The 25,983-nt window shown below is 44.9% G+C and overlaps 1 protein-coding gene across 1 annotated transcript in view; it reads left to right on the top strand.

Annotated features, from left to right (window-relative positions):
- Window positions 1-21,557, top strand: part of LOC118858031 (merlin-like) — a 45,592-nt gene extending 24,035 nt beyond the window's left edge. Inside the window, exons 8-17 of the mRNA XM_036768456.1 lie at window positions 5,092-5,229; window positions 6,511-6,585; window positions 8,340-8,453; window positions 9,090-9,212; window positions 9,432-9,649; window positions 12,016-12,118; window positions 12,911-13,038; window positions 16,569-16,719; window positions 20,822-21,028; window positions 21,497-21,557. Coding sequence (XP_036624351.1) covers window positions 5,092-5,229; window positions 6,511-6,585; window positions 8,340-8,453; window positions 9,090-9,212; window positions 9,432-9,649; window positions 12,016-12,118; window positions 12,911-13,038; window positions 16,569-16,719; window positions 20,822-21,028; window positions 21,497-21,532 — 1,293 coding nt within the window. The 3' untranslated portion in view covers window positions 21,533-21,557. The remainder of the gene's footprint in view (window positions 1-5,091; window positions 5,230-6,510; window positions 6,586-8,339; window positions 8,454-9,089; window positions 9,213-9,431; window positions 9,650-12,015; window positions 12,119-12,910; window positions 13,039-16,568; window positions 16,720-20,821; window positions 21,029-21,496) is intronic.
- Window positions 21,558-25,983: the final 4,426 nt, after the last annotated feature.

The raw sequence follows: 25,983 nt of genomic DNA, 5'->3' as shown, positions 1-25,983 counted from the left end.
TGACTGATCCCCACCTCCCCACTAAGCTGCTGCAGGGGTGGGGAACCTGCAGCCTTGAGGCCACATACAGCCCTCTAGGTCCTTGGGTGTGGCCTTTTGACTGAGTCCAAGTTTTACAGAACAAATCCTTTTACTAAGGGAATTTGTTCTGTGAAGTTTGGATTCAGTCAAAGGGTCATCCGGGAGGACCTAGAGGGCCACATATGGCCTTGAGGCTGCAGGTTCCCCACTCCTGTCAGAAGTCACATTCCTCTTCTTGAATGGTTCTGCACCTGCGTTCTTGGTTCTGCTGTCACTCACAGCCTCCGTAGAATTTCTCTGGATGTCACCACTTAAGCCATCTAAATTCTGGTACGGTTAGGGGACTGCTTCTTTACAGATTTTTTGTATGTCCTTTTTCTTTTGGTGTATAGCATCTTTCTTTCTTTTTGATGAAACAGTTTGGTAGACTGGATGGAGGGATACACATGGTATCAGGAAGACATGAGGTCAGATCTCTGTCTCAGAAACTTACTAGCTGTGGGACCCTGAGCAAATCACTTAATCATTATCTGTCTCCGTTTCATCATCTGTAAAATAGGGAAAAGAATCTTCCTTCCAGGGTCGTTGAGAAGAAAATATTTGTAAAAGCGCTTCATAAATGCCAGCTATTGTTGCATATTATTAGTATTATACATTATTAATGACCACCCAGGTGGTGATCATTCTTCTTTTAGCCTTTTAAATTCGGTCGGGTTTGGATTGTGTGAGTAGAGTTGCTATGTATAACTATTATGGAGTTGCTAAATAGTCTGAAATGATTTTATTATAATTCAATTCAATTCAGTTCCACAAGCACTTATGTGTGCCAGCCATTGTGTTGGGGCCTTGGGGATCTAAAGACAAAAATGAAACCAGTCCCTGCCCTCAAGGGGCTTACAGTCTCCTGGAGGTAAATAACAGGTACACAGATAAATAAATACACACAGGAATAAGGACAAAGTGAACCTAGGCTTCTCTAAAGACGTTGATGCTTGTGACTGCCCCCTTTTCCTCTTTTTGAGTGTTTGTGGTAATGCTCTCTCCTAGTTTTCCTTCCTGTATGACTGACCCTTCTCAGTCTCCTTTGCAGCATCAGCCTCTCTGTTTGCCTCTTATGTGTAGGTATGCTCTAGCACTCTGTTGGATCTGCCTTCCTCTCTCCACATTCTGTTTCATTTGTCTCACCAGCCCCCATGGGTTTAACTACAGTCTCTCTGTAAACTCCCAGGTCTGTATATCCAGATCTCATCTCTCTCCTGATCACATCACTGGCTGCCTCTGGATCTTGCCAACTGGATGTCCCATAGACATCTCACACTCCACATGTCCAAGAGAGGATTCAGTGTCTCTCCCTAAACCCATTCCTCTTCCTAACTTCCCTATTGAGGGCTCATTACATTCTCAGGGATGTAGGTTTATAACCTAGGAGTCATCCTTCATTCCTCTCTCATTCCCAGTTCCAATCATTTGTCCAGTCTTGTTGATTCTACTTCCACAATAGGTTTCACGACTCTCCTTTTCTCCTCTTACTTGACTACCACCCTAATTCAGACCATCATCCCCCTCAAGCAGACTCATCACAACAGCCTGCTGATCGGTTGTCTTCCCTCTCTATTCTATCTTCCACATGACCTCCATAAGGGTATTCCTCGAGCACATGCCCTTACCTGCTCAAGATGCTCAAGGGCCTCATCAGTGCCTTGAGGTAAAGACACAAGCTCCTCATTTTGTCATGAAAGCCTTGCACAGTCTGCCTGCAGGCTGTCTGTCCTGGATGGACTTGGCAGGACTTTCCCTCATGCACTGGACAGCAAACTGGCTTCCACCATGTTCCTTTCACACAGTGATGTCAAACCCATATAGAAATGGGGCCCTAAATCTGGGTGTGAAGATCTCTTCTGGCTGCAGACGGACTTAGTTTTAAAATACAATATTATTTATGTTTGATTCTATTTTTATTTTCTTAAATACCTCTCAATTGGCTTTCAGTCTGGTTTGGGATGTGTGTTGGACACCCCTCCCTGTTTGACCACATACTCCATCTCCTGCCTTCATGTCTTTAACTCGCCTTCTTCTCTTTGATAGGTTCAACTCAAAGACCATCTCCTAATAGGGTCATTGCTGTTCGTGTTTCCCCTGAAATTACTTTGTCATTATTTTGTGCAGTTTGTGTTTTCTTCTATTTCTGCTCACATGAATTCTTCTCAGTGGAATGTAAACTCCTTGAGGTCAGGGCATGTTTTGGTTTTTGTCTTAATATCCTCAGAGTCTAGCTTTGTGCCTGGCATATACAGTAGGTGCTTAATAAATGCTTGTTGAATGGAAAGGAACTAAAAGATCCCTTGCAGGAGTTGACTCAAGGCTCAAAAGTCTTGAATAAAGCTAAGGACTGCTACTACCACTATTACTACTGCTACTACCACTACTACTACTGCCACCACTACTACTACTGGTACTAGCACTACTACCAAGACTACTATTAATACTGCTATTACTGCTACTACTGCTACCGCCATTATCACTACTACTACGGCCATTATCATGACTACTACCACTACTACTACTAACTGCCACCACCACCACCACCACCACACTGCTCCTACTACCACCATCACCATCACTGCTACTTCCGCTACTACCGTCTTGTGTTTTTATAGCACACTGTATTTTTCACAATTCTTTCAGATGTAAGATTTTGATTCATTTCCTCCTCTTAAGCATACTCTGAGGTCGGGAGGCTGGGCAGATAGGATTATGATCATTTAAGGAAGGAGATACGGATCTTCAGAAAGCTTAAATGACTTCTCCAAGGTCACACAGAAGTAATAAATGGGCTCGAGCACAGGTCTTGTGGCTCCTTATCCAGTGCCCTTCTTCCTCTGCATGGGACTTCTCTTCCTTGGACGTGATGGTGCAATGCCCCGGGTTGACAGCTATCGGGTAGAGCTGCTGGCCGCCCTGCCTCCCACTCCAGGAGACACCAGCACCGAGGGAATGGCCTCTGCCCACACTGGCGTTCAGGGTTACTCCACACAGCTCCAGTGTCTCAGAGAGAGATGGGAACATTAGCCTTGAATGAAAGGATATGTTATTAACCCAGGAATGTTTCAGTCAACCTGAACCTTCACAATGCTTCTCCTTGTCTAACAGACCGTGCTTTGAAGTTGTTCAGCCTTTTGATCTCAGGGATCAGTAACAGTTTGGCTCCTGACTCTCTGACTTGTGAACCTGTTAACGGGTTTTTCCTGGCATCCGCCCCTACAGTTATGTCTGACATGCCTGGGCAGCTCCAGTATACCAGCAGGCTGGCTCACTTCCTCCCAAGTTTTAGTTGAGGCAGGTACTGCTTCAGGGTCCTAGTCTGCTAGCTGTTTTGTTCTCTTTATGGCTTCATGTAGAAGACCTCAGAGATCAGGGGCACATGTGGAGTTTTAGAAACCTCACCTTCTGCTGTAGGAATATCTGTGTTGAATGCATGGAAGTAAGTCAACAAGCATTTATTTAGCTTCTAATGTGTGCCATGTGGGAAGCTAGGTGGTTCAGTGGATAGAGCGCTAGGCCTGGAGTCAGGAAGACTCAGCTTCTTGAGTTCAAATCCGGCCTCAGACATTTACTAGTTGTGTGACCCTGGGCAAGTCACTTCACCCTGTTTGCCTCACTTTCCTCATCTGTCAAATGAGATGAAGGAGGAAACAGCAAACCACTACTCCAGTATCTTTGCCAAGAAAACCCCAAATGGGGTCATGAAGAGTCAGACATGACTGAAAACGACTGAGCAAGAAGAACATCAGTGTGCCAGGCCCTGGGTTAAGCTCTGAGATATACAAAGAAAGACAAAACCTGTCCCAAGAAGGTCACATCTAATCAGGGAGACAACATGTAAAAAAATGATGTACTTACAAGATACAACCGGGGCGAATTGAAGGTAATCTCAGTCAACAACTCCATAATCAGTTATTAAGCACCTACTAAGTGCCAGGCGTTGTGCTAAAGCCTGGATATACAAAGAAAGGCAAAAAGCCCCCCAAAAAACCAACTCCCTCAAGGAATTTCATTCCTTTTTTTTTAAAAAATTTTAAGTGTTTATTTTTATTTTTTTGTTGTTTTTTTTTTATTTTTAGTTTACAACACTCGGTTCTACATAATTTTGAGTTCCAGATTTTCTTCCCTCCCTCCCCCTAAATGTTTATTTTCAATTCCAAATTCTCTCTCTCCTTCCACTACCTCCTCTACCCATTGAAAAAGTAAGAGATGATACTGATCATACATATGAAGTCATGCAAAACTTATTTCTACATTAGCAATGTTATGAAAAAGAAAAAAACTAAATAGAGAAAAACATGCTTCAGTCTGTACCCAGAATCCATCACTTGTGTCTCTGGAGTTAGAGAGCATTTTTCATCGTGGGTCCCTTGGAATTGTCTTGATCAGAGTAGCTGTCTTTTACAGGTGACTATACTTACAGCATTGCTGTTACTGTACAGGGTTCTCCTCCCTTCGCTTTGCATCAGTTCATGTAAGCCTTCCTAGTTTTTTCTGAAACCATCCTGCTCATCATTTCTTATGGCACAATAGTACTCCATTACAATCTTATAACACAACTTGTTCAGCCATCCCCCAATTCATAGGTGTCTCTTCAATTCCCAGTTCTTTTCTACCAGAAAAAGAGCTGCTATATTTTTGTACAAATAGGTCTTTTTCCATTTTCTTTGTATCTCTTTAGGGCACAGACCTTGTAGTGATATTGCTGGGTTAAGGTAGGCTCAGAAATTCCAAATTGTTCTCCAGAGTGGTTGGACCAGTTTACAGCTCCACCAACAATACATTGGTGTCCCTGTTTTTCCACATCCCCTCTAGCATTTGTCATTTTACTTTTCTGTCATGTTAGCCAATCTCATAGGCATGAGGTGCTATCAAAGAGCTTACATTTTAGTGGGGAGGTACCATACAAACAACCATGTACAGACAAGATGGATACTGGGTAATTTAGAAGTCAGTCTAATGTTTGATTTCTTTGCTTTAGCAGATTGTGTTTTCAATCCCTTTGCTGGGCATTTGGTTCTTTTGCAGCAAAATAAAAACCACACAGATCTCCTGCTTGGTGTAGATGCTAAAGGGATCCATGTCTACAGCATCGACAACAGGTTCTCTCCAAACAAATCTTTTGAATGGAGTGCCATCAGAAACATTTCCTATAGTGAGAAGGAGGTAGGTGGGGATGGTTGGACCTTTCATGCTTTGGGAGAGTGTGATTGGCTGGATCCTTTTAAAGTGCAGTTTGTTTGGGCCCTGGGAGGAGAGGAAGTTAGTTATTTTTATTTGGGCATGCAAAAAAAAAGAAAAAGGGAGGGAAAATAACCTAAGGAAAGGTGTGGGCTTCTGGGGGGACCCAGCCTCTGCTGCACCATCTCCAAGAGAAGGCTGATGATTACACTCTGCTTGTGCTGCCAGCTGGGGCAAGTTGTAACTCTTTCTTTGACATGTTTCCCATCAGAAGGCCTTAATGGAGATTTGGTAACAGGAGGCAGATTTACAAAGACCCACTGGGCTTCATGAGTCAGAACAAGGGGTTGGTAGCCAAGGGTGCTGATTGCAGTGAACAAAGGAAGTGGAGAGCATGTTCTGAGCTCTAATATTGCATGGCAGGAGAGGGTGATGGGAGGGAAGTGGCCTGAGAGAAAACCTGCTCCAAGCTGTGATCCAAGTTCCATAGATCCAAGGGGTGGATTGGGGCCTGCTCCAACAGGCTCAAGAGAGCCAGTGGCTAAATTTTCAGACACGGCAAATCAGGGTTTGGTTGATAGTTTTGTTGATTGTCTGGACTTGAGGAAGTGATGGAGAAAATGTGTCCCATGAACCCCCCAAGCTGGTTGGTAGACATCCACCAGCACCCTTGCATGTATCTCCCCAACTCCTAGGAAACTCCCTTATGGTGGGGCTCTCGAGTCAGCTTGCCGTTTCCGAATCTCCCTACTGTCTCTGCATTAATCTGAATTCTCAACCTAACCAATGAAGCATGGAAAACCAAATATGGAACTGCAGTTCCCAACCCCACACACTGTCAGAACCCCCCAAAATTTAGGGAATGAGTGAATGAACTTCTCAGAGCAGAAAATGCTTTAATATTTTGTGTTTCTTCTGCTTGTGTTCACTTCCTCCTCTGGTTGTGGCTGCACACTTACTGGCTTGTTTGTGTGGCTAAAAGCAGATGACACTAACAAGTGGGAGCTTGGTGCTGTTCCCCATAATGTGCTGTTCGTGTCGGCACTTCTGGCTCTAGATGCGAGGGCCACCTAGCCCATACTCTTGGTAGCTGATGTGGAAGGGCACCCACCAGGCCATACATGCCTGATAACTCTCTTACCTTAGAGCCACATGCCTCTGCTGCTCTCCTCTCAGAGTCCCCTGGTGAGATAGTTCCACAGAGAACGCAGACCTTTCGAGGACCTCCTCAGCATCTTAATGACCGTGTTTTCCTCTCTCCACCAGTTAACAATTAAGCCTCTTGACAAAAAGGCAGAAGTTTTCAAGTTCTTTTCCTCACAGCTGAAGGTGAATAAGTTGGTAAGCAGTTACCTCATTCAAATCTTCTGTCAGTTACACCATTTAAAAAAGAAAAAAAACAAACAAGCTGATGGGGCAAAGTCAGGACGTCTATTATTGATATAGTTCAAGGAATGCTCTTTGTAGCAGTAGAGCGAGAAAAAGACATGGAAGATGTAAGCACAGGCCAAGAAGAAACAAAATCACTGTTTCATAGTGGTTTACTTAGAGAATCCCAAGAGTCAACAAAACAAATCAATTAAGCCCAAGGACCAAAGCCTTCTGTCTGAATTCTAGGCCAGAAATGGAGTTCTGCCTCACTTCCCTGACTTAACCATGGTTTCTCTATCTGTGAAAAGATAAACAATAATTGTTTGCTTATAGGGCTTAGGGATGTGGAGTTTGCAAAGCACTGGAGATCCTCAAAAGCAGTGGCTTGTTCGGGCATTATGTTTAAACCAGCCTACTCCCAAATTGCAAGATCATTTCAGCAACATTCATGGTTGCCCCAGCCAGCACAGATTTGACAAGATGTTGTGCCCCTAAATGCTGGCACATGTGCCTGTCACCGTTGCTGGCAGAGAGGCTGAGGATGGTAGCTTGCTTGAGCTTAGGAGTTCTGAGCCGTAGTAGGGCTAAAGCTGAGTGGGGTACCACTAAGTGTGATGCCAGTATGGTGAGCCTCCCAGAGAAGGGGGACACTGGCTGCCTGCCTGCCTAAGGAGGGATGAACCAGCCCAGGTCAGAACTGGGCATGTTGAAGCTTCTGTGTTAATCAGCGGTGGGACCAACCTAGTTGTTGATCTTCCAGCCTAGGCCAGATGGGGAGATCTAGTCTCTGGAAAAAAAAAGAGAAACAAAGAAAAGAAAAGTAATTGTATCCAGTGGTGACCTTGAAAAGCCTTGGGCACTGCGACAGTGTGTGAAGTGTGAAGTTGTGATGGAGTTCTTAGGTGGGAAAGCATGAAGGTGAAAAGGTGGAAGGGAATGAAGGAAGGAATCAATGTGTGGGGAGAACACAGCTGGGCACCTGCCCACTGACCACAGAGGAAGGGAGTTGGAGCAGAAGCCTGTGAGTGCAGTGTTGTCAGGTGCAGGATTGTGGGATGATGGAAATGGCCAGTCAGCTGCAGCTTCTTCCTGTGGATTTCAGAACATTCTTTTAGAAGTGCTTAAGTGCCTACTTTGGGCCAGGCAGGGGATACAGAGACAAAAGTGAGCTAACTGTTGGGGAAAATGTTTTGAACAATGACAAGTAAATAGCAAATAGAGACTCATTTCCAGGGGTGGGAGTGGGGAGGCATTTGCATAGGGGGAGGAGGTAGAATCAGTGCAGGAGCTGGCCCCGGAGCTGAGCCTTGACTGAAGCCAGTTTCAGGCTAAGTGGCCTCTGGGGGGGTCTCTGGGGCCTGTTTTAGCTCTAGATTTATGGTCCCAGGTTTTTTTGATTCCTCTGATTCCACAAGGCAAAAGTAAGGAGGGACGATGTCCAGGCATGGGATACAGCCTGGGCAAAGTCATAGGAATGGGAGATGAAATGGTGATGGAGCATAGCAAGTAGACCAGTGTGGCTGGTATGGAGAGAGCCTGAAGGAGAATGATGGGCAGTGAGTTTAGAGAGGCTGAAGGGTTGTCAAGGGAGAATGACCAGCATGGCGGCCGGGTGGGGAAGGAATTGAAGAGGTGGGGGATCAATTAGGCTGCTGCTGAAGGGTCTGGGTGGCGTGAAGAGCATTTACAAACCTGTGAATCAGTGGAAACTCTTGTTTTGGTAGATCCTCCAGTTGTGTATTGGAAACCATGACCTATTCATGAAGAGGAGAAGAGTGGACTCCATTGAGATTCAGCAAATGAAAGCCCAAGCCAAGGAAGAGAAAGCTCGGAAGAAAGTGGGTTGCATTTTTCATGGTTAGAAGTGTGGGTTTCACCTCAGATGGCTCCCTCCCCCACCGGCTGCTCCACTAGGGGTTACCTGGCAGAGATGGGAGACTATCCCTGAAGTGTTACCTCTTTCCATCCTCAGAATCACATCTAACCTGCAGTTCACCTTGACTCACACCCTCTCACCTGTCATTGCTTAATAAGACTCACAGTGGCCTTTGGCCAAAAGAAATGGCCTGAGAATGTCAGGGGTACAGTGTGATCGAAAAGCTGGTGGACCTTGAGTGAGGATACCCATGTGATGAGCTTCCCAAATGCTCCCCCAGGCTCTTAGCTCTCAAGGTGGGAAGTGTGTTCTTTTGCCATCCTGCCTGCTGATTTCACCACTGTTCAAAATCTACCCATCAGGTTCTTAATTGTAGGTACACACACATGCAGTCATGGCAGACAGCTGAAAAATAACTTAGGATTTGTAAAAATCCACCAAGCCTAAACAGAGTTGCTTTTTGCCCCACCCCACCCAGGGTGAGCCCTAATTCAATTTTCTTTTTTCAATCTAGTTCCATTTCAGGAATAAAGGTATGGCAGGGTAGAGGTGGACATGGAGTCTGCAGATGTCATGTCTCCCTTCATTTCTTTTCCAGATGGAGCATCAGAGGCTAGCCAGGGAGAAGCAGCTCAGAGAAGAGGCTGAGAGAGCCAAAGATGAACTGGAAAGGCGGCTGTTTCAGCTAGAAGCCGAGGCCCGACAAGCCAATGAGGCCTTAGTGAGTATTCCCATGAAGCACACGTGTTGCTAGGCCATTCTTTCCCTTCATTTTATAAGAAATCCAACACTGATGGGCCTAAACTTGTCTGGATCTGAAAGTTACCTTGGTCGACAAAGCCTGCCTGGTTCAGCCTTCCCTGGTGATCTGCCATATTGTTGATTTACCCTTTAGCCTGGGCCCTTCCAGGAGCTAAGGCCAGTGCAATGCTTTCCCCAGCTCCACTCCAAAGAGACAGCGGAGCTGCTGGCAGAGAAGGCACAGATTGCTGAGGAGGAAGCCAAGCTGCTTGCCCAGAATGCCGCAGAGGCTGAGCAGGAGCGCCAGCGGCTGGAGATCACGGCCCTGAAAACCAAGGAAGAGAAACGTCTGATGGAGCAGAAAGTGAGGGAAGCAGAAAGGATCGCTGCCAAGCTGGTCAAGGAGTCAGATCTCAGGTGAGAGAGATGGGCCCCATAGGATGCTGAGTGTCTCTGCATTGTGTTTAGGAAAACGTATTCTCTTGGCCCAGCTGGCATTTGATTTCTGGCAGAGGTGGTGGTGGCCTCAGCCCCTGGGCTGGACATCACAGTCACTGACATTTTTTAATAGTGAGTGGAAGTTTCAAAGCATATTCTATATATGCTCTTATTTTATCATCACAGCCGCAGTGGGTAAAAGGGATCACTCTAGACACTGGAGCCTGGGAAGTCTCAGAGACTTGCCTGGGGTCATACGCCAACAAGCGTCCAAGGCAGGGTTTGGCCTCAGTCTTCTCTAACTCCACATCTAGAATGCTTCCCCTGTGCTACACTAGGAGCAGCAGGAGTGGGGTACAGAAGCATAAGAACCTCCTTCCATAGGGCTTTTTGGCTGGCTTGGATACATTACATTTGCCAGAAAGTGCCTGTCCCAACTCATCTTGGTCTTAGAAAGTTGGCCAAGTTAATATTTGCAGAAAGTTTTGTAATACACTGATAAAAACAGCATAGCTGATGTTCTGGGGCTCATCCTCCCAGCTCCCACAAGCTCTAGCAGGTTGGGTTGCCAGAGTAGCCACTTCTGAGGACTCTAGGGATCATTCTGAGAGCTCAGCATAGGTGGAGGTGGTGGCAGTGGTTTTCCAGTACTATAGCTCATGAGCCCCCATTGGTATACTACCACCGTGGATTATCCGTTGATAGAAAATAGCCAGCCAAACTTAATTATCTTTTAGAAATGGGTATTTACTAAAGTAATATAGGAAGAAGAGTTTGTACAAAATATTTCCCCAAACAAAGGGCATGGTCACCCACATGTACATGTGGAGTCCAGGTGAAAGTGGGCTCCATCTTAACCAAGGGGTTAAAATTATGGCTCCTGGAAGTCCTTTCTATCTGACTTCTGGGGACCTCATAAAAATCCCCTTATGCATGGCACAGTTTTCTGCTAGGCCTGAGGGTTGGGGCTCTTGCAGAGTCTTGCTGCCTTTACCCAGGGTGTTTAATTTATCCTCAACTCCTGAAGGAGACATTGCCATAAGCTACTGCTGTTCTAGGGCTGCTGCTAGGATGACAGTGTGAAGTCCAAGTCTTTCAGACTGTTTGAGGTTTGCTATATCTTCCTCTGGTCAAAGTGGGGAGAGCCAGAGGCTCTTCTAGGGGCTTTGCTGGGCTGCTCTTTGCTGTACCCTGGTCTGCTGCTTGAATGTCTGGGTTCTGAACTGGATCACGATTCTGTGAATGATCCATGGGGTGGCTTCCTCTATACTTCCTGTGTCTCACTTCATTCAGTGACTTTGATGCCTTCCAGATTAAGGACTTTTCACGCCTGGTTTAATGCCTTTGGTTGACTGATTTACCAGGCGTCCTGATCAAGCATTTAATTTAAGGGGAGTGAGATGCCTGATTGATTCAGAAGAGTGGTTTGTAAACTTCAAGGTGTTATCGACATTAGTGGCTCCCATGTTACCGTTCTCTTAGGAGGACAGGGCTCGAGTTTTCAGGAAGGGGCTGAGCAGTCCCCCTTGTGGCCAATGGCATTATTAGAGGGCTGGCTGGTTGGCTTTATAGGTAGGACTTTTGGATGAAGGAACTGAAGAAGTTTTTAATGTGTGATGCTGACCGATGGAAAGGTTAAAATCATGATCTTGGGCACAGTCTAACTAGCTAGGACAATGCTTATTGTCACTCAGCATGGCATTGTGGGAAGAGCAATGGGTTTGCAGTTAGAAGATCTGGGTTCAAATCCTGCCTCTGGCACTTACTGCCCATGTGACATCGGGTAAGTTGTTTCATGTTTTGGGGTCTCAGTTTCTTAATATGTCAAGTGTGTGTGTGGGTCTTTATGACCTTTGAAGTTCCCCGTTGCTCTAAAGTTCTATGATTTTAATTAATCGACATGGCTAGTAAACTTTCATTTGCAATATTGATATAATTTAGTGTTCTGATATGGTTTTATCAAATTTTAAAGACAGTGAGTTCATGAAAATATTGGCACTTTCAGAAAGGTTCGGTGGTCTACAACTAATTAGAAATTGTAGTGAGCAACTTTGGGTGAGCAAAGCTCTGGTGAATGGATGAGGGGGGGATCATTCAAGAGACCCAGCAGCCAAATGAGGATGAGAGAGGGAGGCCTTGTGAGGTCAACAATGCATCTGCTTTGCTTGGAGACAGTTCTCTAAGTTCGAATGGGTGGAGTAGGTGCCTCCTGGGCCTCCTGCCCTTCTGACATGCAGCCTTTATGGGATGCAGGCATGGCCTTTTTCCGGAGAGCACACGTAGCTCTCAAGTGGAGAGACTGGATGAGGTCCGTTGCTTCACCTGCAGGATATTTTGTCTAACAGAACCAAGGAAACTGAATACCTGAAACAAGACCTGAGCGAGGCCAGAGAAGCTGAGCGCCGGGCAAAGCAGCGGCTCCAGGAGGTCACCCGAGCCTCTCACCCTGTATGTGGACTCGTTGGCACATTATCGAGGTGATGGGCAGCAGTATATTATGAGAGGCAGCACACACAAGGGGATGCCATGTCGCACAAATGAGAAATAAAACAACAATCAATCAATAAACATTTATTAATTGTCCACTATGTACCAGGCATCGTGCTGGGATACAAAAAGAGGCAAAAGACCGTTCCTGCCCTCAAGGAGCTTACAGTTTAACAGGGCAGACAACATACAAACAGACACACACACAGCATGCTCTATACAGGACAAGTAGGACATAATGAAAAGAAGGAAGGCCCTGGAATTAAGAGGGGCTGGGGAAGGCTTCATCGCCTCAGTCATTTCACAGATTTGCCTGTGAAATTAGAAATAAGTGACCTCAATGATGTGTCATTTCATTCATTTATCTGCATTTGAGACACTACTCTGCACTCTGGGCAGAATCAAAGATGCCGTTTTTGCCCTTAGCAGCTCATTCTGTCGACAAACCTTAAAACACCGTTTTATTCTCCCTGGGAACCTTGAATCTACTCTCCCCATATTCTCATTTCACGAAGGAGGAGAGTGCGGGCTGGCAGATTGGGGCCCAGTTTGAGACTGTTAATTTTCCCAGCTCTGCCAGTGATTCATGCCGGGATCTTAGGACAATCACCAAATCTCTCCATGCCTTATTTAAGCTCTTTCTAAGCAGTGAAATGATGTTTCTAAAGCAGCTGATGTGTTCAGACTGAAGGCTCTAAGGGCATAAAATTCCTTTGATGGCTGAAAAGTGGAGCTCTTTTTCTTTTTTTCTAGCACACAAACAGGTATCTTCAACCTTCCCCTGTTGAGTATGGAGACCTTGGAGTTGAAAAAGGGTGTACAAGGTTTGATTTAAGGGATGTTGACCTGAAGAGACTGTCTTTGGAGATAGAAAGGGAGAGGTAGGTATTGCCTCTGAGCATCGGCTTTGGCAAATGTGTGTGTGCGCGTGCGTGCGAGCGTGTGTGTGTGTGTGTGTGTGTGTGTGACATATATACATACGAACACATACCACAATACACACATGTATTATATATACACATACATACACATGCATGCATGTAACACACACATATGTTTATATAAAATGAGATGCTACCTGAAATCTCAAGGAGCTTTGTAAGTTTTGGCAGGATGGCTCCACAGTCCCCAAGGCCGACCTGTTGGTCCTTGTGTTCAATCTGTAGATTTGTATGTCTTGATTCTACAATTGGAGGGCCTGTTTGTTTAGTGTTTCTCTTTGTGTTTATGTAAGGAAGCAGAGTGGAGGGATTGGAGGCCCTGAAGCTATTCCTCCTGTAATAGGAGTCTCTGACATTTAACCTCCACTCTTTAGCAAGAGAGAGGATTCAGATGTCAGTGTCTTTGAATAACAAAGTCCTAGTTACTGAACTGTGCTATCTGTTTTGCTTTGTTCTAAAAGCATCTGATAAAATCTAAAGCTGAGAGCTCCTCCACAGGACGATGGAGTCCTGAGCCCTTGTAGGGAGCTCACTAAATCATGAGAAATCTTTGTTGTTGTTTAGTCATTTTTTCAGCTGTGTCCTATTCTTTGTGACCCCTTTTTGGTGGTGTTCTTGGCTAAGATACTGGAGTGGTTTGCCATCTCTTTTTCCAGATCATTTTACAGATGAGAAAACAGAGACAAATATGGTTAAGTGACTTGCCCCAGGTTACACAGCTAATAAGTGTATGAGGTCACATTTGAACTCAGGTCGTCCTGACTTCAGGCCTGGTGCTCTATCCACAGAACTACTCGCTGCCCTGGTGGGCAATCTAGGTGTTGTCCAAGGAGGGAATGGGAATTATGCTAGGAAATAGAGGCCTCAAGAAGCTTTGCAGCCAGCATCAATGCTGCAAAGGACTTCTTTCCCTCTGATGTGGTCATTGCCCTTGAAAATGGCTTCCTCAGTTGAGTGAAGCAAAGGCCTGGACTCACCAGAAGAATGCAGACTTCACATTGGCAAGTTATCATTATAGAAAACCTTGGTCAGTCAATCACCGAGCTTTTATTATGTGGCTACTGTGTGCCAGACTCTGGATTAAGTGCTAGAGATCCAGAGACAAAAAGGAAGAGAGTCATTGTCTTCAAGGGGCATCTATTCTAATGGAGAAGACACGTACACATAAAAGTATATGCAGAGGATCATAGATTCAGAGCTCAGAGGGACCCTGGGCCATTCAGTCCAACCCCTGCATTTCACAGGTTAGGTTAAGTGATCTGCCAGGACCACATAGCTGGTAAGAGTACACTGCGCCATGCTAATACTTGGTAGTTTGGGTCTCCTAGTGTCTCCTAGGCGCTGGGAGAGGGGAATCTGGAAGGACTTCATGGACAGGTGGCCCCTGAGCTGTGTTTTGGAGGAAAATGGGGATGCCAAGAGGTGGAAGTGAGGAGGGAGGTCATCCCCGGCATCCCGAATGGCCTAGGCAAAGGTACTGAAGTGGTCGGCAGAGTGCCCTGGGAGCGGAGCAGCAAATCTGCCTGTGTGGCTGGATTTCAGCATGCAAGGAAAGTGACTGACTAGAAGTCAACTGGACAGGTAGGAGGGTGGCCATGTTGTGAAGAGATTTAAATGTCTGTCAGAGGAATTTATATGTGATTCAGGAGGCAATGGGGATCCACTGGGGAGAGGGGGACATGATCAGCTTGTGCTCTAGGACAATCCTTTGGCAGCTTGTGGAGGATTGGTTTTCTGAGGGGTTGGGGGGAACGAAGCAAGGAAACCCAGGGGGAGTCTGTGGTGATGGTCTAGGCCAGAGGTATGAGAGGCTGAGTGAGGCTGGTGAATGTGTGAGTGGAGAGAAAGAGGCAGGTGTGAGATTTTGAGAATCTAGAGATGTAACATATTGGAGATGTGGGGGAGTGCAAGGGAGGAGCTGAGGATGATTCCAAGATTGTGAACCCGGGGGGCTGCAAGCAGAAATAGGGATGGCAGGAAGAAGGGTGGGATTCAGGGGAGGTGCTGTAGGCTGGGTCTGATCTAGCGCTTCTGGTTTTGAACTGGAATGAAATGAGACATTCATAGGCCAGCTCACCAGTTAGCATAGGAAGGGGATAAAGCTCTAGCATGCAAAGGGTACTGAACAAGGATACAGAATAGTCCAGATCAGCGGGGCTCCCTGACTCTGGATTGGCTGTGTTGCCTGCCGCTCTAGCCTGATGGAAGGCTGCTCCCGCCTCCTCCTGGGCCGCTGGAAACCTGCATCAACAAAGGGCAGTTTTTACTGCCTTTTCAGTAATAATTAGCCTAGTCTCTGTGGTAGATGGTGCTCCTGCCGCAGGGTGAAAGGTAATGAGTTCTGTTTTGGACATGAGTTTGAGATGCCTACGGGACACCCAGTTAAAAATGTCCAATTGGCAGTTTGTATTGTGAGACTGAAACTCAGGAGAGATATGTAGATTCTGGATATGTAGATTCAATTCAGTTAGCATTCATTAAGCTCCTACTATGTGCCAGGCACTGTCCTAAGCATTGAAATACAAAAAGAGGCAAAAAACAGTCCCTGCCCTCAAGGAGCTTACAGTTTAATGGGGGAGACAACATGCAAACAGACACATACAAAACACGCTATATACAGTACACGTAGGACATAATGAAAAGAAGGAAGGCCCTGGAATTAAGAGGGGCTGGGGAGGGCTTCCTGTAGAAGGTGAAATTTGAGCTGAGGCAAAGGGAGCTCAACAGTCAGCAGAGGAGGGAGGAGGGAGAGCCAGAGAAAGTGGGACTCATCTCCATAGAGGTGATACTCGATGTGGTTACCAAATGAGTGCAGAGAGAGAAGAGAGAGACCTCAGGACAAACGTTGGGTACACTCACATCACAGTTAATGGGGGGACATGGATGAAGAATCAGCCAAGGGAAGTGAGAACAATAGGTGGGGCAGGGAGAGGAGGTCCAGGAGACAGGAACATGATAACGGCTCCCAGGAGTACCCGAAGAGAGGACGATGAGCAGGAGCCGGGGCTGCGGAGGCTTAGGGAAGTCAGAGAAAGCATCCTTAGATTTGGCTGTTAACCCAGGTAGTTTAGGAGAGGGCAGTCTCAGTTTAGCGATGAGAGTATAAACCAGGGAACTGGGGATTAGGAAAAGAGAGGAGAGGAGAAGCAGTCGCAGAATCAAGGAGTTTGGCAGAGAAAGGAAGGAAGCTTTGTCTATAACAAACTCACCCACAACATTAACACAAACAAAAACAATCTGTACACTTGGGTGTGATTCACTAATCTGAATCCAAGTGCCATAGCCAGAAATCACCGCTTACAAATTAGCGCAAGCTCCACATCGTGTCACTTCTGAAATAACATCATCAAAAGTGTCATCTAAGTCTCGTTTGTCTGTTTAGTTGCTCAGCAGTGACCTGATAAGAGATCTTGTGGGTAGTCAGTGAGTATGACTGTTGGGTCATCTGCCCTTTCTTCTATGTTTTTCAGGTTAGATTATTTGGAGAAGAGTAAACATTTTGAAGATCGATTAAAAGAACTTAAGTCTGAAATACATGCCTTAAAACTTGAGGAAAAACAAAAGGGGCCAATCTCTCATTGGAATGAAGTCTTTGGATCACTAGACCTCACCTTAAGAAAGGTACGTAAGGAGAAGTAAACCAATAATGTACTGTACAGAAAGTGGCTGATCAAGGTATGGTTCTGCTGCCTAGGCCCAGTCATTACTTGCCCTCTCTCCTTATCCCCAGCATCCTCTCCTTTTCTTATTTCTGACCTCCTCTTTTACTCTTCTGCCTTCCCTTCCCTTGGATTCCCTGCAGCCAGTGTTCCAAGTAGCTTCTTTAGGTTCTGACTTGTGATTTCATCTGTGTAAGGACCTTCCTTTTCTTAGGAATATTAGTGTCTGTTCCATAATTATGCTTTAGGAGTTACTTGAGGCATTAAGAGGTTGAGTCTCTTCCTTTCCCAGGGACACACGGCCCATATGTGTCAAGGGACAAGACTTGAAACCAGGTCTAGAAGGATTAGGGAAATATTTTAAAACTTTAAATATCCCCTAGGATGTCTACAGAGAAATATCATTACAGGATGATAGATGAAAAGAACCAACCTGCACTTGTTTCCTGGCTTTCCAATTTTGTCATGATCCCTTTTTAAGATTAGAAGAAAAAGTGATCCACAAAATACACAGAACACAAAAGGACAGGCAGCCTCCCCCCACCCCTGCCCCACCAGGAGCTGAGCTCACAGCCTCTGCTTCTTAGATTTATGTTATAATTTGGCTGCCATGTTCTGGAGGAAAGGAGATTATGAAGTTTGATAATGGGAATAGCTTCCGTGTATATTTAATTAAATACCTACTGTGTGCAAAGTCCCGGGATGACACTGCCCCGGCCTCAAGGAGCTGATGTTCTTCTGGGGCAGGTGGTATGATGTGCACACTGATGAATATGCTTCAGGGTGTAGTATATCGGAGGCAAAGGAGAGGTCCAGGCAGACCATCCTAGGAAGATTTGAGGGAGAGAACAGGAGTTGGGAAGGATCAGGAAAAGTTTCAAGCTCAGCCTTGAAAGAAGAGAAGGATTCTGGGAGATGGAGATGAGGAGGGTCATGTATGAATCATAGCGAGAAGGCCTTTGTCTCCGGATCGCAGAGCACGTGGGGGAGTAAAGTGTAAAAAGACTGGAAAGGTAGGAAGGGGCCAGACTGTGAAGGGATTGAAAAGCCAGAGGAGGGAGCTGTGGGAGCTTCCTGAGTAGAGGGATGGCATGATTAGACCGGTGCTTTAGGAAGATCACTTTGGCAGCTGAGGGAGGAGAGGCACGAGTGGGGAGACTGACAAGAAAGCTATGACAGTGGTCCAGGCGTGAAGTGAGAAGAACCTGTACCAGGGTGATGGCCATGGGAGGGGAGAGAAAAGTTCATGGGTGGGACATGTGAAATGACAAAAGAGTGGCACATCGGTGGGTTGTGTGGGGTGAGTATGAGAGAGGAGTTGGGGGTGGTGCCTTGGTTGTGAGCCTGGGTGACTAGGACAATGGTGCTGTCCTTGACAGTAACAGGAGGATAATGAGGTCAGTTTGGGACATGTGAGTTTAAGGTGTGTAAAGGATGTCCACTTTGGTGTGTCTGATAGGTAATTGGGGATGTGTCTCTGGAGGTTGAGAGAGAGAGAGATTGAGGCAAGAGGGAAGAGGGAAGAGGGGATGGTTTGGGGAAAAGATAATGAGTTCTGTTCTGGACATGATGAGTTTGAGGTGCCTCCAGGACATGTTGATGAAGATGTCCAAGACACAGGTGTCCGTTACGGCCCTCACGCTGATGGCAGAAGCCCACCTGTTACTGTTGATGTTATTTCATTCTTGATGAGCCTTTATGCACAGCCCACTCTGCTTCTGTCTTGTCATCCTGGGCAGGTTCTCAGGTTACAGTTCTAGTTGCTCATCTTCTGAATGTCACAGCCTGCCACAGACACACCCATCCCTGGGCAGTTGCCATTAAGAGAAGCTAAATCTATTGGTCCAAACTATTTTTGTTCGCATCCCTTCTGGGCGACCTCTATGTACTGATTTCTGAAGTCCTGTAGGATGAAACCAGGTTAGACACACAGGATCCTCAGGGGCACCCAGATGTCATACAAACTCCATCCAGAACCACACCCAGCAACACCAGAAAGACAGTGAAAAGCTCCTGACTGCCACTGCTCTAAAGCCACAAGCTGGGAGCCTTCCTTTTTCTTCTCGAATTTGTTTATGCTTCACAAAAGCCTTTCCCATGGGTGGGGCCAGCCTGACCAAAGGACACTAGCGTGGACAGTGGGGCTCTCTGGCTTGGGCTGCGTTTCCTGATATTTGGCTCTGGAGCACAGCCTCTACTGAGTTCTTGAGTTTCTGCTTGATGTTAACACTGAGCTGGAACGACTTCCTAGACTGCCACTTCCAAGGCAGAGTTTCCTTTATGTCTCCTTTATGCTGGCTAATAATGCTTGGTCTTGGAGTATATGACCCTCTTTGGTTAACTTAATTTAATGGATTTGGTTTGTCCTTCTTTCCTGATCAGTGTTAGAAATTATGGGTAACTCAAGGCTGGACCTGCCAGGTGTTCTTTTTAATGTCCTGCTATAGGGGATGGAGAGTCAAGAAGATGGGGGATGTCATACAGCCAGACATGTGTCCTAGCTGGGTAGCCCTCATCTAGCTTCTCTGGGCCTCCATCTCCTCATTGGTGAAATGTGGATGTTAAGGGCATCCACCTTATAGGCTTATTGTGATGGTCACATGAGATCTAGAGCATGTGAAATGCCATGCAGTCCGTAAATGCCTTATCAATGTGAGCCACTATTATTATCAGTTATAATAATAATTTGAGCCCTGATAAGTGCTTTTAACCACCAGCATGTTGATGAGAGTAGATCAATACAAATGCCCTCAGATCTCTTCTGTGTCTCCTATGTTTGCTGTCCTTAAGTTTCAGCAGAGAACGTGCTGGTGTAACTCGGCTCAGCTGGTCCTCAGTCAGGTTCTTTAGAAGTCGGTGTTTTCTCAGTGGCTTTTTGCTGCTTTGTGATATGATGCTATTTATGATCTACAGTTTACAGTGATTCATTTAGACATTAGGTCTCCTTATCTCACCAAGCCTGGAAGTATTCTGACCACTCATGGAACCAATCCCCTGCTGATTGTGGGGGAGCTCTGGGCTGCTCTGGCCTGGTTCACCCTTTTTTAGGAAGCCAGGTGGCCCCACTCTAGGGGACTTTATTGGTCCCAGACTTGGTGGGGATACCAGCTGGGCCCCACCCCCTGCAGCCCCAGGATCAGCCTCCATGTGGAAGGATTCTAAACCTTTGACACCTGTGGGCCTCAATAATATTTTTTAAATGAACTGGCAAACTCTTTAGGTCCTACGTCCTGGGAAGGAGTTTAAGGTTCCTCCCCTCTAGAATGTTAACTCCTTGAAGGCCAGGATGGTTTCGTTCCTGTCTTTGTACCCCTACACCTAACACCTAGACCCTCAATAACTGCTTGTAGATCAGTTGGCTGATTGACTGGCTGAGGGTATCTCTGGGGCTCTTCTGCCTTCATTGTTGTGCTCACTTTTGCCTCAGTTAAATTGGTCTAAGAAATGCCTATAGTAAGAATCAGCAGCTTTACTTTTGCGCATTTCCTCCCTTTTTTTAGAGTTTACAGTTTGTTTAAACAAATCATGTTGGAGTTGCTGGAATTGCACACAGGCTTTGCTCTCTATCATTTCTTCAGATCTGAAGATTCCAACCAGTTGTTGATTTGACTGCATAGATGGATGATTTTGAGATAAATGCTACTTCTACAGTCAGCTATTTCCTTCCTTTCAATTTAACTTTTTTTTTTAATGGTGATGTTTGTTGTTTGCCACATTTTGTTCTTTCTGCTCTTTTTCTTGGAAGGGAGTTTTTATGACATACCGATCTGAGGTTACTTTGGTTTCTTTTCTTTTATTTCATGATCCCTTGTCATATTTTCCAACATAATTTTCATCATCTTCTTGGTTGGAAAACTATATTTAAAGTGTTTTTTATTGTTAGCCTTTGCTTTCACATCACTCTTCCTTCCCAAATTGATCCTTCCTGCCTTCCCTGGGGCTGAGAGCTATCCCTTGGAAAGAGGTTTTTAAGCGTACGTTTTTGGCTACATTGTTAGTTCAGCAAGGGAGGGCAGTCTATGGTAGGATCACATTTTGACTTGGGTACTTCTTTGCTTTTGAAGGTGCCATCATGGATTAAGCTGTGTGAATCAAGAGGTGGACAGGATGAAAATCTCCAGAGACCTTTCCAGCCTTTACCGCTGAATGCTTTGAGTAGCTGGCCATGCATCAACACCAGTTACTATAGCATAACAGGAGAAAAGTATTCTCAAACAAACACCTCAGTTTCTAATAACATGGGAACTGAAACTCGAAAAAACATTGTAAAGGTAATACACCATTTTGCTTCTACTAAAATGATGATCTTTTTTTAATGCTTAATGAAATTGTCCGATGTATATGGTTAGTTTGGTTCCCAAAATGTCCACTCCATCCTTCAGTCTGTTTTATCACAGGAGAAAAGACCATTTCAGTCAGTCAATCCCCTGGTGTGTTCAAGGTTTTAATGCTTCTCTTGGGTTATTTTCTATCATTAAAAACTTTTTTAGGCCTCATGCTTAGGACCATATGCTGAGATTTAATTCTGAATGCAATTTTCCTCTTTCAAAACCTCTCCCAGCCCAAAGTAATAGATAACCTAGATTGCATTTCCAAACTCACATAAATTAGTCTCTTCTCCATTTAAGCCTGGTATGAATCCATTACATTGGAGCTGTTGGGAAGACCTATGTTGAATCAAACTGTTAACTGCTCTAATCCATAGGATTAAAGTGGAAAAAAAAATGTTTTTCATCTAGGTTCAGCGGCGTGACTCAGATGTGATCTACATTTGAAGTTTTTTGGACACACAGCTTCCGGGTGAATACATAGAATTTGTGTAAAAATACCTTCAGCGGGGCTTAAGAGTGCTGTGAATGGCCCTTCCTACTTACGGGATTTATTGTGTGCCTTGCTTCAGAGATGGCCATTTCCTTATAAAGGAATACTGAGGATCCTTTCTGATGCTGCTAATTTAGAGGATGGGCCAAGCAGAAAAAGACTCCTTCCCTGGAATTAAGTCCTACAAATTGTATGGACTCTAAATGGAACACAGACTGTTCCTGTTTTTGGCTTGCCCTCAGATCACATTTATTCTTTGTTTCTGGACTCCATTTGATCCTGGTATGGATGCTTGCTTCTGATGGAGACACCACCTTCTGCCTCTGGCTCCTCTGCTCACACCATGCCAGAGCTTGTCCACTGGCTCTGGCTCCATCTATGGCTTCTGGACCCTCCATGAGTGGGAACCTTCTTACCCTGACCTTCCTTGCTCCTTGGCTGGCAGGTTTCAGCTAGGGCCATCAAAGACCCTTAGCTCCCATCCACTGCAGCTTTCTTATCCCAGTCTTAGGATGTGGCTGGGAGGAAAAGTAAAGCTATATCCATTTCATATTATTTTTAGTGATGATCACTTTTTAAAAAAATCCAACATAAAAAACTACTTAACAATTTTAATATTGAACTTATCTCTCATGTTTTAACTTGGTAGTAATCCAATAAGAAAATGTCAACCCCTATTAGTTTAGTTTCTTTTATGGGACTAAAATCTTAGGCCGACACTAAGAGAGAAGCTTGGAGGCTCTCCTTAAGTCTCACTGTCTCATACCTAAAGGAAGTGACAGCCTCCAACTTCCCTGAGAAGATTGAGGTCACCTAATAGAAGCTCCCTGATTCCACTTGTCCACATTTCAGAACTTCTCAGAAACCTCACTCCTGTTTTCTTCTCCATTCCTCAGAGGAAGAACCAGCCTTCTCCTTACTGATGCTAATCCCTTCCACCTGCTGTTTTTCCCTTCTCTGGCATCTTTACTTTTCTTCCTTTCCATACTTCCTTCTGCATGCAGACATGCCTCCCCATTAAAAAAAGAATAAAAACCTTTCCCCTTCTCACCTTAGCCCAGCTACCACCACATCTTGCTCTTCTTTTCATGACCAAACTTCTTGAAAAAGTTGTCTATCTCCCATACTTTTAACTGCATATTTTTCTTAACCTCTTACAGTTTGGCTTCCAGTTCCACTGGCTCCCCCTCCCCTGACCCAAGCTTCCTTGAAAGTCTTCTAAGGTCCTCAGCCATCTCCTAATTGACCATGACCTTCATTCATTCCTCAGCTTCCTGGACCTCTGTGCAGCATTAACCGCTGTTGACCCATGTGCCCATTTCTGCTGCTTTCAGAGACTTCTCATCTGTTCATCCTTGCATCTCTTTAATGACTCCTCCTCTGTCTTCCCTCTCTCCTTACTTTCCCTTTTCAGGTTGTTTTCCCAGAGGTCATTTCCTCAGACCTCATTTCTCTCCCCCAGTGTCAGCTGCTCAGAACTCTTCCAGAAATTCCACGGCTTCTGCTTCTGCGTGGATCCCTCCCAGGTTACGCTCCAGCCCTGGTCCTTGAGCTCACTGCTACCTATGTTTCCCTTGTGTCCAAAGCCAAGCTTACCATTATCTCCCCAGACTCCCTTTTTTCTGGCTTCACTATTTCCGTTATGAATATTTCTGTTTGCCAAAATTCCAGGTTTGGAACCTTGGTGATCTTTGACGTCCTCTTTGTCACATCTCATCCATCTCCTCCTTTCCCTTCCCATTGTCAGGATCCCAGTCCAGCCTCTTATTACTGACTGCCTACACGCACTACCAAGAGATCCTCCACTTTTTTTCTCTTCCAGTTCTTTCTCAACTGGAAGACCAAACTAATCGTCCTTAAGTGCAGGTGTGTTCATCGTTGTCTTTGTTCAGAATCCTCAGTGGCCCTCCAGGATTTGGCTTTTACCCTGCCTTCCTTTTTTAACGTGTTTTTCTTTTATATCATGAACTTTACAAACATGAACAATACAATATAGGAAGAATAGAAAAAAAGATTATCTGAAACTGTGAATTTATGTACAGTTTTTAAAAAAAAAAGGTATATTCTTATTTTATAAATATGTAAAATTTAATGCTATACAACTGCCCTGCTAGTCTGTAGGTCTTTCTGAAGTTCCTTCTGTTCTCATGTATTTCCAGATGTTTCCCTGATGCTTTTTTCCCCCCTTTTCTTGCTTAGAAAGATGGATCCATTGCCCACCTCCCCCCATCAAAGCCCTCTAGGTAACCCTTAAGTACAACCAAACCAAACAAATCCACACATTGGTGGTGTCTGAAAACATCTTCCTTTGCATGTCTAGTCCTTCCCCCCCTCTTCTGAAGCTGCATTGGACAGAGTTCTGAGCTCTTTTGCCATTGTTTACTGTACATTATAGTCATCCTGGTTCTGCTCACTTCCCTTCACGTGTTTTCACACAAGTCTTCCTAGTTTGTCTGAATCTGTCATTACACCCTCCCCATCATTCCTGTTTCCTCCTCTTTCCCCTGCCCCACATGCTCTTGACCAACTGCCTTTGCTCACAGTTCTTTCCTTCCTGCTAGCTTCATGTTAATTCTAACTCATCCTTTACAAGCCCAGTGGAAATACTTCATTTTCCCACAAGCCTTCCCTGAGACCTCCCTACAGGAAATGCTAGTGTAGCCCAGTTGAACTCACTTTGTTCCTTCATTTGTACTTATGATGTATCATTTTGTATTATAGTTATTTATGTCTTGTGTCCCCTACTAGATCATAAGCTCCCTGAAGCATTAAGTCTTATCTAACTTACATCATCATTTCACCCAGTGCTTAGACCGGCGGTCTACACACAGTAAACTGGCTACTTGTTGAATCGGATGAGCAGTGAGCCTTATCCAGGATCACATCAGAACAAACATAATTTCAGTCTTGAATGAAGAGTAAATTTTTCACTCATCTGAATATTTCAGGCTCATTAATTAATGGTTCTAGTTGGACTTAATTTCCTTGGTCAGTTTCAGGTAGTGCTTTTTCAGTAGGTTATGATAAAAAGAGCTAAAAGACAGCTTGTTCTCCATTTGGTTGCGGAACCTATCCAAATCTGGCATATTTTTCTGTTCAACAAACTACTATTGCACACCTACTGTGTATTAAGTTAGGTGCTGGGAACTGTACCAGAAGTCAGGAATTCCCCAGCTGGTCAACCACAGGGCTGTTGAGGCTCTCAGGAACCCTAACTCAAACAGCTGAGATCACAGAAGTTCCTCAAGCAAAGACCAGTGGATCAAGTAATGTCTTGGTTCGTTATTCTTATTTAGATATCTGATATTGAAAGTAATATGTAGTAGATTAGCCTTTGAATCCCAAAGGCTTTTATTATAGAGAGCAACTATAGCAACAGGTAGGAAGTTGGAGGTGGGTGCTAACAGCCTTGGTACAGGTCTGGGACTGAGATGCTTGTGCAGCTGCCCCAGGCTCCAATCTGCTTGCTTCTGGAAGCACAGCCAACTCTGGATCGTCCAGGTCTCAAGGCTAGACCTAGAAACCACTGTGGTCTCTGAGTAGGTTGACCTGGTCCTCTGAAGTTCAATCTCAACAGCCTTCCTGAAGACTGTGGACAGAAATTGATTGTTCTTTCCCCATGCCCTTCCCTTCAACCATTGAAGAAAAACAAACCCTTGTAATAAATATACAAAGAAAACAAATTCCCATATTGGCCACACCCAAAAATGTGTTTTGTCTTCAGTCCATCCCCTCTTTCAGGAGGTGGGTAGCATCTTTCGTCAAATCTTTTGGAATCATAGTTGGTCATAGCATTGATCAGAGCCCATAAGGCGTTGAGTTGTGTTTATAGTATTGTCATTGTACGAATGGTTCTGCGCACTCCCCTCTGCATCAGTTCATAGAAGTCTTCCCAGGTTTCCCTGGAATGTCTCCTTCATTTTTCCTTCAGCTCAATGGCATTGTTACATTCACATGCTATTTGTTCAGCCATTCTACAGTTGATGGGCAACACCCTGTTTCCAGTACTTTGCTACTACAACAAAAGAGCTGCTATAAATATTTTTGTACACATTGGTCCTTTGCCTCTTTCTTTGATCTATTTGGAATATAGGCCTACTAACAGTAGAGGCAGGTCAAAGGAGAGCCATAATTTGGTGACATTTTGGGAATAGCTCCAATGGTTTCTAAAGTGCTTTTTACTAGTTCACAGCTCCACCAACAGTACACTAAGTGGTCTGTTTTCTAGCAGCCTCTCCAACATTTGTGACTTTCTTTTGATTATCAACTGTCAATATGATGAATGGATAGAACCTCAGATTTCCCTTTAATTTGCATTTCTCTAATTATTAGTGATTTGGGGCAGTTTACAATATGACTATTGATAGCTTAGATTTCTTCCTTAGAAGACTGCCTTTTCATGTCC

This window comes from Trichosurus vulpecula, chromosome 7 (assembly GCF_011100635.1).
Source record: "Trichosurus vulpecula isolate mTriVul1 chromosome 7, mTriVul1.pri, whole genome shotgun sequence".
Taxonomy (NCBI): domain Eukaryota; kingdom Metazoa; phylum Chordata; class Mammalia; order Diprotodontia; family Phalangeridae; genus Trichosurus; species Trichosurus vulpecula.
The sequence above is the reverse complement of the archived record's forward strand: the minus strand, read 5'-3'. Positions and strand labels throughout refer to the sequence as shown.